General features: G+C 37.6%; 1 protein-coding gene across 1 annotated transcript in view; it reads right to left on the bottom strand.

Moving 5' to 3' along the window:
• Positions 1-3,949: 3,949 nt before the first annotated feature.
• DARS (aspartyl-tRNA synthetase) overlaps positions 3,950-20,790 on the bottom strand; it is a 32,673-nt gene continuing 15,832 nt past the window's right edge. The window contains exons 6-14 of the mRNA XM_010192344.1: positions 14,078-14,189; positions 11,973-12,107; positions 10,633-10,780; positions 9,517-9,663; positions 8,475-8,517; positions 7,734-7,814; positions 6,969-7,080; positions 6,126-6,197; positions 3,950-4,543 (exon numbers count right to left, since the gene is read on the bottom strand). Of these exons, the coding sequence (XP_010190646.1) occupies positions 4,452-4,543; positions 6,126-6,197; positions 6,969-7,080; positions 7,734-7,814; positions 8,475-8,517; positions 9,517-9,663; positions 10,633-10,780; positions 11,973-12,107; positions 14,078-14,189 (942 nt within the window). The 3' untranslated portion in view covers positions 3,950-4,451. The remainder of the gene's footprint in view (positions 4,544-6,125; positions 6,198-6,968; positions 7,081-7,733; positions 7,815-8,474; positions 8,518-9,516; positions 9,664-10,632; positions 10,781-11,972; positions 12,108-14,077; positions 14,190-20,790) is intronic.

Raw genomic sequence — 20,790 nt, 5'->3', positions numbered from 1 at the left:
AGTGGGGGTAGTCCCCTCCTCTTTGTCCTGCCCTGCCTGGAAGCATCGGGTGACCCGGGCACTAGTCCGGCCGCTGCCGTAAGCGCCTCACTCCTCAGCCTTGCGCTCAGCTTTCTGTAACTGCTGAGGAGTTTGCTTGGTCGGTTGCCAGTAAACTTGTGGAGAACTTCAAGCCGCGGTGGAGGAATACGTCCCGCAAACGTGTATGTGTCTGCTGTGGGTGGCCTCTGCACGGCCTTCAGCTGCAGTGGACTTCTGCAGGTTCTTAGACCTGTAGATGCAGACCAGTTACAACAGCTGGAGTTAAAACCCCACTGGTACACGCAGGGTGCTGCTGTGGGAGCATGGAGCTGTGGAAGCCCCTGCACTGTGCACAGGAGGTATCTCCGGCAGCTTCTCACTGACAAGACCTGCTAGGTAGTCTGGACCTTTGGCTTCTGAAGGCCTAGATTCAGATGAAAAGAGTGCAAATTAAACCAGGGGAGGGTCGGGATTCAGTCTGGACATTTAACTCCTTGTTTGTAAGGTTGGAGTTTACCTATGCGATGGTGTAAGGTAACGCTTGCCAAGTGATGCCTTGGCTGACAGCTGTTCCTGAATGGCAGCCGGTGGCACATGATGTCTGCCAGCAGGAACCCTCACTAACTGTGAAAAATTGCCTAGAACTGCTCTGCCACCTGCAAAGTCATTAATCTCTGCCTCAACTGGGAATTTTGCTGTAATTAATGGAGCTAAAGGCTTACTTTTCTAGTTCTGAAACCCTTTAAAAAGTGCTAGCAGTACAAGCTTCCTCCAGTAGTGTTATTTCACATTGTGGTGCACTCACCATACAGCGAATGGAGATTTGTCTTAATTGCAAAGTTGTAAAGGCTGCCTGGTAATTTGGCTTTTTTTGGGTGTAATAAGAGTCAATTCTGCATGGTCCACTCACTTTTCACTGTATAGGTCAGAGTAGAGGTTCTGGCTGGGTTAGTCCTTTTTGCAAGTTGGTATTATTTTGATGCAGAGTGTTGTGCTTTGGTACATAATTACAGCTTTTTGAGGGCTGGAAGCATAGTTTTCCTGCTTTAACTCTTCCTTTCCTCTTCCCCTGTGGTGCTGGGCAGAGAGCAAGCAGCTGTGTGGTGCATAGCTGCCCACTGGTGATAACCCCCAAGAGGTGTGTGCAGCCATCAGTCCTGTACTTTGCTTCCAAAAGAACTGGAATGGGGGGCTTGTAGTTTAGGGCTAGGGTCTAGGTAAAACCTAGCAATCACGTAACCAAGGAATTGAATAGCTTCTAGAAATGAATGGGAAACTGAGGTTAGCAGGCATGTAACTAACAATAGGGTACTGAATAAGGGAAATGAAGTATAGAGAAATAGAAACTGAAGCGGCCTAAAACCCAGATAAAACTGACTCTGACTTGGAGAAGTTCCAGGAGCATGTACCAAAAGAAGGTTACGGGAGTTCAGCACGATGAAGACCACTTACTTCATCTCCGATACCCCAGCCCACGACCACCAGGAGGCACTGCACATGCGCAACTGGGAGGAGAAGAAGGTGGAGCACATGCAAAGGACTTCTTGGAAAAGGACCGCCTTTTCGGGGAAAGGTTGTGAATATGTATAAGCGCTTAATGAATAGGCAATATGTTACTGTATAAAATCAAGGGAAATTGCTGTTTTAGGTGCGCAGGTCTGCGGAGGAGCAATCCACCATGCGCCCACACGCCCGCGAGTGGAATAAACATACCTACTTTACAACCTTACAGGTTGTGGAGTCTTTTTTTCCGCGAGTCAGAACAGCCTGAGTCCTCTTTCCTGCTGGGCAGATTCGGAGAGCTCAGTGAACACAAGAAAATGCTGCAGTTAAGCTTCAGAAGCAAACTGAAGCTTTGTGTGTGTTTTAAGCCAATAACGCCTCAGCTATTCCTTACAAATGTCCTTTATAGTTCCTTAGCTTAAAAATTTGTAATTTACCATCTGTGTATCATGAAAGAAAAAAAAACCACACAAACATTTTAACTGGTGTGGACGCAGCAACAATGTGGACTTCATGTAAAATGCTAAACTTCCTGCAAGTTACTGGAAATAAGGGACTATACAGGTTTGACTTCTCCAGAACTACCAAAGCAGAGTCGCTACCTATCAAAGCAACACACAGTTCCCAAATTACTATTTGCAGGACTTCAAACTAAGTTCTAACAATGCGCAGCTCCCACTGAAGTGTTCTGTTAAGATGACATTCAGGACAAATGCGTTTTGCATTTTGATTTATGATCGTAATTATTTTCAGTTAGCTAAGAAAAACTGCATGAAAGGATTCTACTCACAAAGGAATCAGGGCCTCCATCCGCATCCTCATTCTTGTGCAGCTACTGTGAATAAATCAAACTACAGCATGAGCTTGAATAGCTCTTAACAGGATTGGGATAAGCACAGTTGTTTCAAGAATGTGTGCATAAAACTTGCTGCCAAATCTAGACCAAGAAACAGTTTTTTCTTATATGAAATGTAAGTCAGTAATTTTGCTCCTTATTAGAAGGATGCGTTTCTGATGTGGAATACATTATCAGTTCCATATGAACGAAAGCAATTAAATCAAATTAATTCTAGTTGGTTTAGCTGAATAAACAACTGTTTTGAAACTTGGATTCATCAGTAATAAGTCTGTGATGATAAGCTGTGTTTATAATCCACTCAGCTTTGTAAAATACGAATGGGTACTCTGTAAGATTTTAAAGTTAATCATTTGGGAAGATTCCATGGTAGATTAATTACAACAGACCCATAAGCAAAGCTGTAAAAGTACGTTACTCCTTGAATTGTGTGACTTCTAAACAAAGCTTAACTTTCACGTTTCCAGGGCTTTACCCAGCTGACCTTTAGTACGACTGTTTTCTAACGGACAACTCTTGTCACAAAACATTAAAATTAAGTCCTGCTCACAATGGCAGCTCCAAAAGATGATTTGCCCTTTGTGAAATTCTACACAATTTATACACAGCCTCACTGACCTTTTTGGAGCATAACCAATATGTGACTTCTCTGACATTTAAAAATCAAGGTAGCAACAATAACACAGACTGTCTAAACCATACCTCCTACTGAAAGCTTTATCATGTAAAATGTTAAACAAAATTAAGTCAGAAATTACAAATATGTATGAATATTAAGAGTAACTCAACTGCAGCGCCCAAGTAAGGAATAACTAATTATTAATCCTTTGCTTTTTTGGCATCCACACTTACAAAAATCTTTTAAATTTGAAAAACAGCTCTCAACCAGATGCAGTCCACAAAAGGAAGTTTTAAATACACTGGTTCCTCTCCAAATGCACGGCACATCATTCGCGTTGGGAAGAGGAGGAAGAAAAGTAGCTTTGCGCATCACTACAAATTGGGGAGGTTCAAGTAAGTGATTCACTTGAGAAAAAAGGATGTCTAGAAAGAATTTTAGAAGTACTCGGACTTACAGAAACACCCAGTTTCTCTAAATGTACAACAGTTGGGTTGTTCACAACATTTCTAAATGACAAAAACTGAAATAAGTTGGCTTATGTTATTCTTTCTTTGGCAACAGATAGATTAAATCCTTGCTCATTTGTTTTGATTGGTATCCTAGAGGCTGGGTCAGGCAGGAAAACACATGACCTGCTCTCAATCTCATCAGCCATTCATTCATTTCCTAAAAATATTATATATCCCTTGTGTATTCCATGAGTGTGTGTAACCTTCTATCCACTCTCAAACAGTAACACAAACAGAACAGGCCTATGGCTTGTACACAACTTTCAAAACAAAGGAAGATAGAAAATAAATTTAAACTTCAGGCAGGTATTGCACCATTAAAAAGAGCAAAACCACCACTTACCAATTTGTTATTATGTTGTGAAGATACAAAGCAAAAACCAGAAAGACACAAATTGCATGGAATTTGAGAGATTTATTGCAATTTTCACAAATTCATATGAAGACTTTTTAAAAAGAATGTTCTCGCCTGCTTCTCTACCTGACACTCCTGTAAATTAACAATTGGCTGTTTTCCTCCCAATTTTCAAATTGCAAGCATCCAGTTATTTTTGCTCTGAGCCAGTTCTATACTTCAGTATATCCAATCTTGCTGACATAAGTTAAAAATACGGAATTTTTATTGTGTAATGTATTAAAGTGTTTAGAAACATGATACAATTTAATTTGACACTAGAATCCTAACTCAAAGTATTACTTTTTCATTAAAAATGAGCCCAGTTGCCAATACAAAGAGTCTTGATCTGTTAAAATACTTTCTTTTAAATAAACAGCTAAGGATAAAAAAAATCCTTGTGGCACTTCAGCAAATAAGATTTTTTTTCAATTTCATATTACAATGCTCAAATCAATACAGGTTCATCAGTAGCAGGGGATATGCTTGCAGTCGTATCGTATTTGCAGGGCAAACCATCTCAAACTTTCAACAGCAACTCCCCTCTTAGGGTGTCAGTCGTTTGGGATCCCGCGGGAACATGGAGGTCTGACGCACATTATGCAGCCCTAGGTACAGCATGGTTACTCTTTCCAGCCCTACAAAGAATGAAAAAAACCCAAAATCAGTATAGTCAGTCTTTTTGTTTGAAACTCTTAAGAAACTAAAAGTACTTTATACCTACAGCCAGCCTCACGTAACAGTAAGACCAAAGCCTGAGATGTATGCGTTAGCACGTCCGACTACAGAAAGCAGCTAGAACCAAAAATGAGGGATTTTACACACAGTTCCTTCTGCCACGATACACAGGTCATTTGGAGCACACATCAACAAGCAGTGGTGCCAGAGCCTCAACCTTACTCTGAATCACTTCAGACTTTCAAGAAAGATTGTGTAGAAAATCGAACGGGGAGAACTGTACCCTGAACACAGGAACAGAAGCACAGTCTGAACAGCTTCAGAGTAAGAGACATTGACTGCCATGAGCAACTACAGTAAAAACCTACAGTTGGGGAAGTTTATCCCAAATCCTCTAGAGTACAAAAAGGTAGAATCAGCACTAAGTACCCATGTAACTATCAGCTGCTATCTTTATGGTAATAAATATTTCACTGCTCACTGTTCTTTCTCCTGAAATCTCAGAGGTTGTGTGTGTACTGTGGAATGTGGAAGGACTTCTTAATCCACGGGGCTACATATGCAGCCCAGCCACGCTGAGGTGAAACCCAGATGCATACCAGTTTTCACACACTGCCCTCCTACGCTAAGGTTTCCATCTGAAACAGCCAAAAACCAGTGTTCATTCTGACAGCACTTCCTGTTTGGTGGGTACTTGCCTGACCTCTGGGACGTGCCACTAGGAGCATTTACTCTGCATCTCCTCTGCTGACAAGTACTGCATGATCACGGACACTTACATCTTGTAGGTATTTCAAAACAGTTGTCTCAACAGCATATTGCAGATCTAATATGTTTACTGAAGGCATAACTGAGGAAGTTGTTCTGAGAACATGCCAAGAATATACTAAATATACTTTACAAAAGTAAGGCAAATGCAGAAAGACCAAATTAAAGAAATCATTGTGTGTATTGATCAGGACCTACAGTGTCCTATTTCCATATGCACAGACAGATTTTATCCTGCTAATGACAGCAATGTGCATAACTGTAAATTGCTATCATTACAATACCTATCTTTTCAATTTTAATACGTAAAATACTCACACCCAAGACACAAAGCCTCAGTGTCTTTGCTAAAACAATCGGCATCAGCCAAACTGACCAGTGACATTCAAGTCAAACCACTGAATAAGACGGAAGCGATCACTTGTTCCTCCTCACTGCAGAACAGCTTCATCAAATGCACTGAGACCAATGGCTGCTGGTATCAGCAGGCTATGGTAAATCCATACATAATACAGTATTTTCTTGCTACCTTAAATTTTCCTTATTGGTCAAATTTGAAAGTAATGGGTCTAGATAATAAATTTGCTTTTTTTCCCTGCCATGAATATTTTGCCTATTTATTTTATGATTATCCTTACATTTTAGCTTCTGTCCTTAAATTCTCCCAGAATCAGCATCATACATTTACCTAACAAGGCTACTACTCTGCTTGAGACTGAGCAGTTTAAATTAAGCTCAGGCTTACACAGAACAAAATAAAATACAGATACATACCTATTCCACCACCTGCGTGGGGAGGTGCACCAAAACGAAAGGAATCGATATAAGCCTTGATTTTCTCCAAATCTAGAGAGGAAAAAGATATGTTTCTCACTTGCTTAAAGAACCCCAAACAAATGAACTCCTAATGAATACAAGTGACTAGAGGACTGCAAACACAACAAAAATTTACCAATTTAACTGACAAACTAATAATGGAGTTTTACTCATTAAACATAAATTATCCCAGACTATCTAAAAATTATTACAGTAACGGTTTTGTTTTATAATTTTGCTAATAACTTAATCAGGGAAGGAATTCTAGAATTGCTAAGAGCTAGGCCCAACTGAACAGCTGTAACTTAAGGAAAACTGTGACTTCTTGAATAAACTGCAGTGAGAAAGTGAAGATTCAGCAACTATTTTTCCATCTTGCTACAGTAGGAGCTACTCCTTTTTAGCTACTGCCTACCTTGTACCTTCCAGCCAACACTACAAGACTCTGTAGTGCTCTGGAGTACTCCATAAAAAGTCTGTGAGAGTACAGAGAGGCACGAGCGAATGACAGTTGTTTTTCTACCCTCATTCTATCAAAGGTATTTCCTGCATCACATTCTCTCCTCGGAAGCGATTCCTTTTCATCCCTTGCTGGGAAATGAACTAGTTTTTTAATACCACTACCCTCGATTAAAATGGTTAAACAGAATTAGATGGATTAGCATTAAGCATGAAGCAGTACTGTGATTTTAGCACTACTGCCATATAACAAATTCTGCCCCAAATTCTTCATCTAAATGAAACAAATCCAAGCATGATATATATTCTTTAAGTTCAACTTCATGTTGTTTGACTTGTTACCAATGCCATGATGCTGGGCTCTCTCTGTCAGTAGCTGAGGATCGTGAATTCTCTGAGCTCCGGACAAAATCTCTTCTCCTCTCATGAACATATCATAAGAGTTCGAGTTTTTCTGGAAAGACAAAGATGAGTTTATCTCCTACCTACAGTTGCTCCATCCTCAGGTGGCAAATACGCACAGCAATAGCTTCACTTACGATATCCAAAGCTGTGCAGTAAGAGTGCAATGTATTCAGAGTCTGCCTGGGAATTACAGCCCTTTGGCTCTTCTCATTAGACCAGAGTTGATTTAAAAAACTGAAGTTCACTCAGGTGCCCTTTGAAAAACCACTACACTTGCATGTAGATACCCCAGCAAAAGATGCTCTAGAGATATTTACCCCAGATTTAGGAATAAACTGGGGAATTTCTACCAATGTAAAAAAGCGTATTTTCTGTTAAAGTGCATGTTGCTCTGGAAAAATGTTTTTGGCTCTTTTCAGTGCTGGCAGCAGTGCTCTGACCATGGAGATCTCTTCATAAAGCTCTTCCAATTTTAGCTAGATTTGTTTCTTTCTGCTATGTCTCCACCAGTGAAGAGCAACTGTAAACATTTTACAATTCATGTAACGCTGACCTATGCTTGTTACCAGAATTTTAATTATAACAGCAAATCATATATATACACTTAATCTATTTTAAGTTATCCTTACATGGAATAATTTAAATTAAAAAAAACCGAAAAACAAAAAACAAACATTGACAACAACAAAGAATTTTACTTACAGGGTTTACTGGGTCTGGCATTGTATAAAAAGGCCTCACAGCAAGGGGATATTTGTCAAGAATATAGAAGTCTGTGTCATACTGAAAGAAGATAATTTAAAACAGTTAGTACAAGAAAAAATAATGTCGAGCAAAATAACAAGAGCAAGGTACAACCAGTGAATCTTTGAAACAAAATTTAAAAATATCTCCCAATAACCTTTCTTGGCTGTATTATCTTAAAAATAATTATCAATAAAAGTGGTGTATTATTTTTCAGTTTTCCACCACTACTACTGCTTTAAACTTACAAATGTTTAGCAGTAAAATGTCTTGCTGTAGTAACAGATACTTTTTTTTTTGCCAAGGATCTCATCTTCTCCTATACATGTAGTTAGAATCTGGCTTGGCTTTTTTTTTTAATGATCATAAGAACTGGTTTTGGAACGTACTATCCTGTTTCATGAACTCAGTGTAACAGGTGATAGAAATATTAAAGATTGAAAATTGTTTGAAACACCTTATTAATGATAAAGACAAAACTGTCAACAGATTAAACAAGCAGCAGCCAAATGGGAATGCAGTCAGACAATGAAAACTATTTATGCTAATCACAAACTCTTCTGCATGTTCTGAGACACTGTATTCTCACTGTGTAAAAAGTTGGTTTACATGAAGTAGGCATTTATACCAACCCAATGGTTCCATGACATCATGTTTCAGATTCAATGACAAATTTATTTATTCTAAAAGAATTGTTACCTTTTCCTTTACCAGGCGTCCCAGGAGTTTTTCATTAGGTGTGCTGAAAAAAGGACATCACCATTAAGTTATTTAAACTTGTACTGATTATATACTTCATAAAGCTAAAAAGATTTCAAACTACAGATTTGCGGCACCTCGCCCTTCAGAAAATCTAGTACTTTTTTCTGAATGTTTTGGGATTGTGCAAATTTCAGAAATAAAGTGTATTTATTTCTGTTCTTAAATATTTTGTATTTGTCCTAGAAAACCCTTAAGTTAACTGATAACTGAAGATATTCTTGCTCTTAATATAACTACTTCCTAGCCACCATATTCTGAAGAACTGTGTGTTTCCTATTGGCATACACCTTGTGCAGCCTTTTCTTCTTAGGCACAGTAAGTGGGAAACACCGTTAGCAGTTCCTTAGGTCACTATTTTGCTCTATCAGACTCTTGGGATTGAAACTTCTTTGAGGCACAGATTGTTTAACTGTAAAAATCACACATTACCCTAATGGCACGGGTTGTATTATGGGAAAGAACAGAAATGTTTTAATTTACAAATTGTCTTTAGCAAAGTTTATATGTAATCAGTAAATTAAACCCATCTTTCAGTAAATCAATGGGAATGCAATCATGATGCTTAATCATTTTCCTGAGAGGTGGAAAGAAGAAATGGGAAGGTATTACTGAAAAGAAAGATCATAAGAAAGAAGAATCTTTTTGTTTAATCCTATTTAAAGACATATGACAATTCCCATGAAGAATTTCAACTGCTAGAAAAACAAATGCTTCTTTTTATCCTTATGAGGTTCAACTTACTCTCACTTTATGTTTTTAAGTTATTTTCTTCTGGATTTCAGAGCTTGTATGTACAGTCTATGGTAAAAGAGAAGACTGCTTTCATGTCCATTCACTACTTGTCAAGAGAGCTGGGCATGAGTACTGTACCCTAAAAGCTTGCAGTTTCTTTTTGACAGCTGTCAGTTGCACAGTACAAAACTGACACTTTACTACCACTTTCACAAGACTCTGATACATTTGTGTACTGTCAAAGTACCTCAGATCTTCTTCATCACCCATCTCAACACCAGCCTCTCTAAGCATGGCCACAGCTTCACAGTATTCCAGCCTCAGAGTTGGCTCCAAAAACTTAAATGGCTCACACGGGAACTGTTTGTTCACTGTCTGAATTTCAGTTTGGAATCTATATGCAAGGAAAGAAGAAGAGAACCAGAATACAAAATAATCAAGAAATGTACTCTTCTGCCATCTAGTATTGATTTTGCAACAGCAATACAATTTTGCCACAAGAGGTCCCTCTTGCAACATTAAAAACTACTTTAAAGACACTTCTGGAGAAATTCTGTACAATCCTAACGAAATGTTTCATTGAAGTTAATGTATCTACTTGAACGATATACATGTTAATATTTTACTATTACTTCTGTTTTATTCCTTTTGTAAGAAATAATTGGCTGGGTCAAATTTTCACAGTAAAAACACTGAGAAATCATCCCTTTGATTGTTAATACTTACCTGGGTTCTTCTTTGATTTGAGTAATATCTTATTTCAATTATAAAAAAGAAATTTCCTTCTAGACAGATGAAAAGATTTGCATTTATGCTGGCAAGATAGTCTAATTTGTAAGCAAATGAAAACCACTTCCTAAACTTCTGGTCTGGCTTTTTAATGAGTTAGACTGTGAATAACGTAAAAAATCTTTACTGCTCTCATGGCAGAGATGCAGGCTGTTGCAATAAATTTGATCCAGAAAAAATGTCTTTGATAGTAAATATTAATTTCAAGATAGAACAATCAGTCTACCTGTCGTGGCACAAAAAGAAGGATGTTTTAAATTAATGATAAATCATTTCTGTTAGGCAGTCCACTCAACAGTACACAAGTTTTCCTAGTGCAAGCTAGCGTACTCTAGGAGATGCAACTCGGGCTAAAAATAGAGAGGTTACTGGCCTATGGCTTAAGTGAGCTTTAAAAGTGAGGCACAAAGAAACAGTTAAGAGCAGAGCAAAAATGTTTGCCTTGAATTTCTGATATAAATCAGATGACTAATTATTATCTGACAAGCTGAGGATAAAATGCTCACCCATTTCATACCACAGTGCAAGAGATCTCAAACAAAGTTGTCCATAAAATGGAAAATGCTCTCATTACCTTTCCTGAAGTCCCTTGAATATTTGCACCAAGGTATCTGCAATCTCATCTACCACTTCATGATAGTGATAGTTAAAAGCCATTTCAATATCCAGGCCAACAAACTCAGTCAGGTGTCTGTGTGTATTGGAGTCCTCAGCTCTAAATACTGTAAAATTAAACAACAGAAATTCTAACTGACCCGAAATCATAATTTCATTTTGGAAAATAACACTGACAATCAATCACATCAGCATTCAGATCAGGCAGACAATGTTGACTTTAGACATGACAATTCTCACTGAAAACCAAAAAGAAAACTCGCTGCCTCAGACCATCATTGATGACAGTGACAGCATTATCTATGGTAGCTCTGGTGCTCAAAGGATACAAGACAGACAAGACTTGTGGAGAGGCACTACCTCTCGTTAGACCAACAGACAGAAGTGGAAAAAAACAGACAAGCTTCAGGCACACAAGAACTTTCAGATTTGAAAACTGTCTTTTTCAGAGGAAATGGACTTGTGCACGTGTGTGTTCTGTTGGGTTTTTTCCAGACATACGAGTCTAATGTAATCATGTCTTCCTATAAATCATGACTCATTTGTTAGTAATTAACAAGAAATTTAGGATCTTCTGAATTATTTGCATCTTTTTTATTATTTTATAGGCTGTTACTGACTTCTTTTCCAGCATTTCCAGTTTACCTATCTTTAAATCTGTCTTTGAGGTCTTAGGAAAAAAAAAGAAAGCTGTATTACCAGCTAAAGAGGCCACATCTTATCAGCTTTAGAGAAAGAGAGAGCAGGAGACTTTACTATGTATTTATTATTTATTGACAACCCAGTTAAAAGTATGCATTTTCTGAATAAAGTTATTTGGTACATATACAAAAGCAAGGGATAACTATATGTTAATATGCAACCTGAAGTACATAAAAACTAGCTTGTCTATTTTAACTGCTTACTACTGGGCAACTAGAGGCAACTAGGCAACTACTGACAACTACTGGGCATGGTTAATAGGAAACTATGGCTTCAGCAGTCACAGTGTTTTTCCATGTTTTATTAACTTTATCACGTTATCAGTTTCCAATGCAAGTCTATTCTCTCCTCACAGAACAGCAGGCAACTGGAGAAGTGAACTCCACCTTTATTCAGCATTTTGGTTTTGTTCCAGCAACTTCTCTGTCAGCTTTACTCTCATCAGCCACCCCAAATGAAATTCGTAATTGGTAAGTGAAACTATATTAAGTGAAACCATTCAAAGCTTTCAGTGCGCGTGTCATCTTATTTGTACCACAGCTGCTAAAAGCCATCACGGTACACTTCACACTTTGGATAAACCAATGCTTTTCTTACCTGGGCCAACGCAAAAAACCTTTTCAAAGTCAGCACATATACACATCTGCTTGTACAGCTGTGGGGACTGAGCCAGGTAGGCACTGCTTTTGAAGTATGATACAGTAAACACATTGGCTCCTCCTTCACTGGCAGCTGAAAAGCAAATGTTTGCAGTAATTATTAAAATAAAAATGTAAAAAAAATTAATCAAAGGTAAAATGATAGGTGATTGGTCTTACACTGAGAGCAGAAAGAGATTTTTCTCCGAAGTGTATTAGAGGTAAAAGATACGTTTGCATCCATTAATGCTAAGGGAAGTTTTGCAGCTCAGGACTGCAATACATTGTCTTGCAAGTCTGCAAATTTAGTTGGGGTAGTTTAAAATGTTACTGTTCCCAAGTGTCCTTCACCTCAGACTAAGAACAGCAGAGAGTGCATGCTTGTACCACCACATCTACTTGCAGCCCAACATTTCTGTGGAACCCAATCTTTATCAGTGACATAGGCTTCCAAGGGTTAACTGCAGACACCGAGATGAAAGTGCATATCCTGTTTTGCCAGGGCCATCCTGTCTGACTGAAGGCATGAATACCTCCCAGAGCCAAAACTAGATTTACCAGAGGACATCTGCCAAAGGTACAAAGCTTTTTCTCAGTTTAAGGCAGTTTTCATAGAAGGCTATTGTGAGAGAATGGGAATCAAAACCATATGCATTTGAATCCCTTACTGCAAACTGCCTACTAAAACTATCAGCTAAATCACTTTAAGTTTCCATTTCCCAATGTGTGATACATAGTTGCCTAAGTTGCTAACAAAAGCATGCCAGAGTGAAAGATGAGTTAATCATCTCTGAAGGCTCTAATGTTAAGATAACTCTAGGTAAAGTGCTAATTACTGTTGTTGTAACTAATAATTCTGCTGAGATGAATGTTTCTTTGCTTTCATTACCACTACTTGCACTGAAATGGTTTCAGTGAATATTTACAGTTATTTTGAATACAGGTAACTTGAAAAATCTCAAATCTTGCAATGGCAATGACATTTAAATTTGAAGTTTAGTAAGGATTACACTGACTTAACTTAGTTATTTTTACAAAACATGATCTCATTCAAACAATAGGATGCTTGGTTGCTTGCTTTCAATGGTACACTGCACAGAAAGAATAACACACTTCCTCAAAGGACCTACATAAATAAACTACTTGGGAGACTTTAGTACTTCATGCTGTTTCAACAGTCTCTGTAGGAAAAGTTATCTAATCTTATAGTTCAACAATACTTTCCATGTTGAAAAAACAGTTGCTTACATGTAATTTGGTAAAAAGCCCTTTTTTGTCTCCATCAAGAGCTGTCTTCAAAAATAAAAATACAGAAGTCTAAAATTCAGTAGGCAAAATGTACGCATATAATGAATGCACACAAAATGAGAACACAAATATTCTGCCCTACAGTAGCATTTTCTGTGCGATGTCTTAATGACATCAACAAAACCTCAAAGTACACCAATAAAATGGAAGAAAAGCATCCATCAATAAATCAGTAATTTGACTTTCAAAAACAATACAGCAGATTAACAACAGAACTAGATGCAAAATCTACATGTCTAGACTATTAGTTGGGCTGAAGCTGTTATGCCACTACCTTCTACTCAGCCATATGCTGATTGCTAAAGTTACATAGTATATAAGGGCACCATCTTTTATACCATGATATGTTTGTTGTAACTTCTTTATGATGGAAACTGCTTTTAATCTAAATTAGAGTGGGGGTTTTTTGATATTGGGAACGGAACTGGCAGTGTTCAACATTGAGAGCACTGATTTGAAGAACAATGCACACGATCAGACATTTGTTTTTAATGCAATGAAAACTTTAAATGCTTTAAATTTAAAAAGTACATAAATCAGGTAAATGTAATATTTGTCTTGTCATTCTTTTAACATCCAAAGTCAGGAGAAAAATAAAGAACAACTTTGATACCTGCTAGAAGAGGTTTGCTATGTTGCATCTAAATTAGAACTTTATCTTTTTTTAATAAAAACTTACTGAATCTTTGGCAGATAGGTACACTGAGCAACTATAAAAGAAGCAGACCTGTAGCTGCTGGATCACATATACAATACCTGAAATGATTTTGGGAGTCTGAATTTCCACAAATCCCTTGCGAATAAGAGTTTCTCGGAAAAGCTGACAAATACCAGACTGAAGGCAGAAGATTGCCTGACTAGTGGAGGTCTATAAGAAGAAGATAAAATAATGAATCCTAAGTTAGGATTACTTTTTTTATTCTGTTACTTTTTCTGGACAGCTGGAAGGATAAATCTCTTCTCTTACGAACACCTGATTATTGCATTTGCTTAAACAGAGAAAAGTGCAAATTGTTAATTGTTTATTACACAAAAAGAAACAGCAAAGGAAACAAGAGAAACTCCTCATTTCAATTTATGGCATATTCAGTTATAAAGGAGGCACTATGGTCAGTTCTACAGTTAAAAAATCACTGATTTATGAGATGTGCTTCTGCAAATAAAGGTTTTACAGTAAGAAATTTAATAAAAACACTAAACCTGTTAAAAAGCTTTCAGCAGACTGTACTAGAACAGCTGCAGTAATAGAGTACACGATAAAAGCAAAGCACTCAATAACTTACATACGGTAGAAATGTTTGTTAAAGGCTACCAAATACAAAGTTTTCCATGTAAAAACACAGCCACATGTTAACCATGTACAACACTGCCACAAAAACACCCCAAAAGCAAGGTCTAAACTCCCAGCAATTTAAATGCCCTATCTAACACCTGATCCTATGAACTGGAGTTTTCTCTTTTCAAAATTTACTCCAGAAGTATATTTAGCTGGAAATGGAAGTGGATTTAGCTGAATTGATCACCTTTCTGTTTATGCATGTGACACAGTTAAGCTACTTATCTGGTTAGCAAATACCTACACTACATGTTTCTGTAACACTCTTGGGCTATGGTGTGAAGAACAAAAAACCCCTTAGTGACTGCTGAAAACACTGCAATACGTCAGCACTGAACCCATATCTGATTTTGTGCTTGCAGCGTTTAAGACCTAACAGTTAGCAACCAAAAAGCGTGTATAAAACCTAACGAATTCTTGCAAACAACTAAGAGAACAGTTCTTTATAACAATCTGCGTCATAGCGCTGTTTACTTCTGCTTTCTGAAAGGTACCCAACTTTTCAGTTAGGGTTAGAGCAGCCTTGTGGGCTTTTTCACATGACTCCTACCCAAACCACAAAACAAAAAAACCCCAACCAAAACAAATTATACAAGCACTCAAATTTAGACACTCACTCAGTAGATACATTGAAATAAAGCTACATCCATCATCTCTGCAGGGTAAAGTTATCACTTGGCTGAAAAACCAAAAGATAAAATTGTAATGATACTGCAGATCTGTAGTAATTCAGAGTTATTTGCAATTTTAACTGACTGATAAAATATCTCAGGAGTGTAACCTGAGACGAGTAAATAATAGCTAGCAGCTCTCACTGTCTGATAGCATTAACCACTACTTTCAAAATGAAGGAAATGAGGTTTTGAGCAACAGTTAAAAAAGTACCCTCAAACTTTTCCACCTTTTTACATAGATCTCCCAGAATCAGATGCTAAGACTTTGCCTGAGTTCTGGGCATAATTTGGCAGTGTTACATCCAAGTACCAGGATGACTGAAAGGGATATTTACTTCTTTATAATCATCTCCTACTTAGAAGCTGAAAGACACTTTTCCAAGAGATGACAACTTAAACGGTCACATTTGGGTTTACCAATACAGTTTTTGATGAACTAGACAAATTTCTAAAAGTGGTAAGAGACAAAATGTGTAACATTTATTAAAGTGGGATAATAACAATGCCTCCTCTACCCTTCTGATGAACCAACACCAATTCTGTGCCAGAGCAGGTTAAGAATGCAGTCTTAAGTCATACAGCCCTAGGAAAAAAGAAAAATGGTTGCTAAACCCAAGCCGAAAGCAATTACTTGGTCTGATGCCTAAAAGTGTGCACAGAAACAGAGCCAGTCAATAACTAACACAGTTCTCCACTAACAATAATAGTTCGTCAGGCAGTAACTCCTCCTGGTTTTAGTGAGGATGCTGAGCAAAGACTCTGTCTTCCTAATCCCATCTTTAATGATAAATTATGCTTTAGAAAGAGTATTTATGAAAGCAGCCATATTCACGGATCTGGACACTGAACCTTTTATTTAACTACAGACCAAGAAATGAACAAGCAGCAATTCTCTCTACCTCAAATTAGACCTGACAAGACCTCTCTTCTTTCCACCAAAGGTAGCTGAGTTTCAGTACCCATTCATTCAGAGACTGCCAACAAGGATAACTGTTAAGAATTTGTGATACTGCAGTCACCGTATAAGAATTACACAGAGCAGCGAGACATTTGAGATAAGCTCCTAAAGAACTGCAACTGTCAACGTGCAGTGCAGTCAAATGGATGACTCCAAAAGTTTTATGTGCCGCTACAACTTTCCAAAGATTTTAAAGATGATTCTGTGTCTACACATGGAGCAGAACTTTTCAGTTTTAATTACATCCTTTGCACTGGTATAATGTTTAGGACAAAACGAGAGTTAATTTACCTGAAGAAAATAATTCAAGCTGTTATTAAATGAGATGCTGGTCTGTATATTACCATGTTTAGTACAAGGGTAGGTAAGACAGTTATCATTTGAGCTACCATTCTTACAACACAGCAAATGAAAGGCAGAGACAGCTGTCAAAATAAATTGATTTTTACCTTTGCTTTTAAAAAGATTTTGACATGGCATTCTTTTCCTATGGTGTTTAATAGGAACGCTTCCTCATACACACTGATAAACTCTCTTACCTGAGACCATGGCAAAGACAGTAAACACTCCTTCAAGAGTTAAGCAGAAAGAGAAACAAACTTATGCCACTTAAAGCTGAGGCAGTAAACAGCGTTAATGTTTTAACTTGGTCTCCAGAGTTGATTTTACAGGAAAACTTGTTATTTTTAATAATCACCTTTGTTACAGACAGCAGAAAAAATGTTTAGCTAGCAGTGCTGAAATATGAGTTCCGGTCATAGCCTCACTCTAACTTCACCTGCATGTCTATTATTTAAATGTCACAAAGGAAAATATGAATAATAGAACAGAGTGTATTTTAACACTATAAGCAAGATTATAAAAAACAAGTGTCACGTTTTATTCAGCACAAGCTGCAGTGTTAGAATAATCACAGCCACATAAGTTGCCAGAGACCAACAAATGTGTTCCAATAGAATTGAGGGCAGTTAACACCTTTCATGATCATATCTCAAAGAGGTGTGACTGAGACAGACAGGCAAAGCTGTGAACTGTTCTTTTTACTCTCGGCCGTAGGATTTGTTCCACTCTCACCTCAGTTTTGCTTTTCTGTTCGCCTGCTCTAACTACCTATCTTCCACTATGAACAATCACTAAATACATACAGTAGACTAAATAAGAAGGGAAAATAATGCAATCTATATTCTTTTAAGTAATATACGTTATTTAAAATAATGTAAATAATTTTGCAGTTCTTCTATGTATAAATATATATGAGAAATGAAGGTTTTGCTTGGAAATGGGATTTATGTTAAATAACAATTTTTTAACCCCAAAGTGACTGCAGTCAACTGTACTCAAATGTCAATACTACACATAGTACAATAAGATATGAACATGAAGTTTGTTGTCTGCAAGACTGGGACTGTGTTATATCTTCACTACTAAATCTTACCTACAATAAAAGAAACTGTACATCTGCTTGTTCATTACAGTTGGAATTCAGTCAGGAAAAGTACAGCTTTTGCAGTCAGTAAACTGAATTCAACACAACGAAATTAACCTTGAAGTAATGAAGTATTTTGAAAAAAAACCTCTGCATTAAGACTAGTGTACAGCTGAACTATCATTTAACAGTCTGACATCCATAAACTACTAAAGTTACAGTTTAATGTTTGTGCTGTACCCTGAGCAGTTTAAACAGGGTAATATTGACCCTAAAGAGACAATGCTTTGGTCTCAATGAACTACACCTTAGCAGACACAATTACTGCAAAATGCATATAATTCAAGCCAAATTTGGAAAGATACTGTTAAGATAAAAACCCTACTGGACATCCAAAATAAGCCAGGGCAAGGACATCAGTCAGGTCCATCATTAAAACTTGATGAATCTGAACTGATTTTTTCTTCAGACGAAGGCAAACTAAGAAGCAAAATTCAAAAATCAGTGAAAAGACTTCTTGTCTTTTCTTCATCGTTTTTCATCTATCACAGATCTTCATGAAATACGGTTTCTGTAGGTGTTTTTACAGACCTGGAAAGCCTACACATCACTGAATACTTCAGTTTAACTTAAGAACAGCAGAAAAGTAAAGATTTAAAAACAAAATCAGTGCTCCAATTTGCCTTTTTCAATTGTTCCAAGGAATGGTAAATCAAACATTTCCAGAATCGAGTGTTTTGCCTTTCATTAAGCTGTCATGAAAAATAGATACTTGGGTCAACAGTGGTTTCCTCACAGTCACCTGTGGTTATACGAAAGAAAATCTGATCTATACATGGGCTCTTCTTTCCTCTCGCCAGCTCTCATCTCTACACCCACAGGTACGTGATCTGTATTTTATGGGTTAACCCACCAGGAACAGATTCATTCTTCCTCAGTCATGGTTCCTTGGAAAGGATAAATAATCACCCTAAATAATCACGATTTTCCCTCCAAATATCAGAACAGCAATTACAGCAATAGCTTGGGATCTCAGCATTTGCATACTTCCCATCCCCAAGCTCAAAAAAACTACCAGACACCTGTGGAAGATCTTTGTCAGCAACCAAAATGCAAGCCTGTTGACAAGACAGTGCACTGCTCAGTCTGTTTTCACACGTATACAAGAATAGAAGCCTTGCAATCTTTGTAGAATACTTTTCATATTATATCTCCACTAATGTAATTCCTTATTACTAAACACACTCCTCCTACTGCATCATGATCAGACTCTCCCTGGTATACATCACAGCTGGATGGAGTGATGCCATTTTGGAAATCCAGCCCCTTTCATTCATGCAATAACTGAGTTTTCACAGCTCCACTTTATCACGATTTGGCCCTATCTAATGAACTCACTGGTTAATCACTAATGTTAAACTAAACTACTTCATTAAAATTAAACTACTTAACTACTTTAGAGACTGTATTTAAATGGACAAAAATAATTTTAATTCCACACTAAGGACTTTTTCAGTCTGATCTAGCCCAGATCTATGTCTTTAGTTTGCTAAACCTTTCTCCAAAAAAGTAGTATCTGTCGTTTTGATGTTCAATGACCTCCTTCCTCCTTAAAAAACTGGGGCACTGATGAAACTAGAACTAGATGGTGCATGTATCTGTGGTTGGACTTCCTCCCACACTTGTAGGAACAGATCATCACAGCATCTCAGTTGGAACCATTCTGTTAATTCTTTCCTGCTGCCCAAGATTTGCTTTTCCTAGAAGGAAGAGGTATGGACGAGCAGTGGCTAACAATGGTTTCATAGGTATCTCTCTGAGCTTTCAACACATGGTATCTTCTAATCTTCCTTAGGAACATGCCTACTTATGCAGTGCATTTGAAACACTAAGGGCTCTCTGAAGCTCCTAGACATTTGTACTACAGCTCCAGTCTATGCAACCAAATCACTGAAAATAAATTACTCCATTTTTTGTTCTATAAAAAACATAAAAACCCCATAAAATTGGGGTTTTTCCCAGTTATTTTTGAAGGACAAACTGCCTTTGTGTCCCTGCTTTCGTGATTCCACTGCATATAGTGCTTTCAATGTGCACATACATATAAGCACATGTATTCTCACTGGGATTTCTCCTTTCTCCATTAAATAACTTTTCTGCTTATTCAGCTCTCTCTTTAAAAAAACAGGTCAACGGAACACAATTATTTAGAATCTTCTTTTGCACAAGCAAAACTCCTGCAGAACAAAGCAAACTTATGAACAGGCACAAGCCTACTGTTCCAAAATAACTGCTTTTGTTCTGAAACAAATGATATGTGTTCAGAAGAGAGACACAGAAATGTGATACAGTCAGAGACAGAAACATTGCCTCTACATAGGAGGAAGGCAAGACAGAGACCTAAGCCTAATCAAGGGAAAGCTGTGGCCAGGTTACATCCAGCCATGGGTACATACAGAGGAGGAGACACAAGGCAATGAAGCGCTGAGATCTGGCATTTTATCCTTTCATAAATTTCATAAAAAGTTAACCTGAAATCCTGTTTAGCATTAAATAGTTGTTTAGCACCACACCACGGCTCCTGTTGGAGCTAAGGAGAAAAATATCTTCCGCAGAAGGCAGAGTTAAGGTTCAGACCTCAAAATAAGGTGCCAGGCATTGCTGAATAAATTGTGTTCTGACTATGGCTGGGACATACCAGTTAAAAAGGCTACAAGAGCACCCACTGAGCTCACCAGCTGTACCCTCCAGGCAGAATACTGACAACTAATGGTCTGTTACTATACTGCAAGAGATACCTAAGAAGTACTGGGAGACTCCTGCTGATCCACTGAAGGTGTACAGGGACAGAAGAATTTTAGCCCAGCCCTTTCTGTTCCATTTCTTGGTCTTTATATCAGCATTACAGTCTTCCTTCTTTTTCCATTACTACATACATTCTTAAGTTTTACTCTGCAGATGCCCTCATCTGAATTACAGTCAAGGATACTTTAGTGACATTATTTTCAGCTAATATTTTTATCTTCTTTCTATTGTTTCTCTGTTCTCTTTGGGGTTCATGGCTATTTCCAGCTT

Source organism: Mesitornis unicolor, unplaced genomic scaffold (genome assembly GCF_000695765.1).
Source record: "Mesitornis unicolor isolate BGI_N332 unplaced genomic scaffold, ASM69576v1 scaffold13409, whole genome shotgun sequence".
NCBI classification, from domain to species: domain Eukaryota; kingdom Metazoa; phylum Chordata; class Aves; order Mesitornithiformes; family Mesitornithidae; genus Mesitornis; species Mesitornis unicolor.
This window is presented reverse-complemented; position numbering and strand designations above follow the sequence as displayed.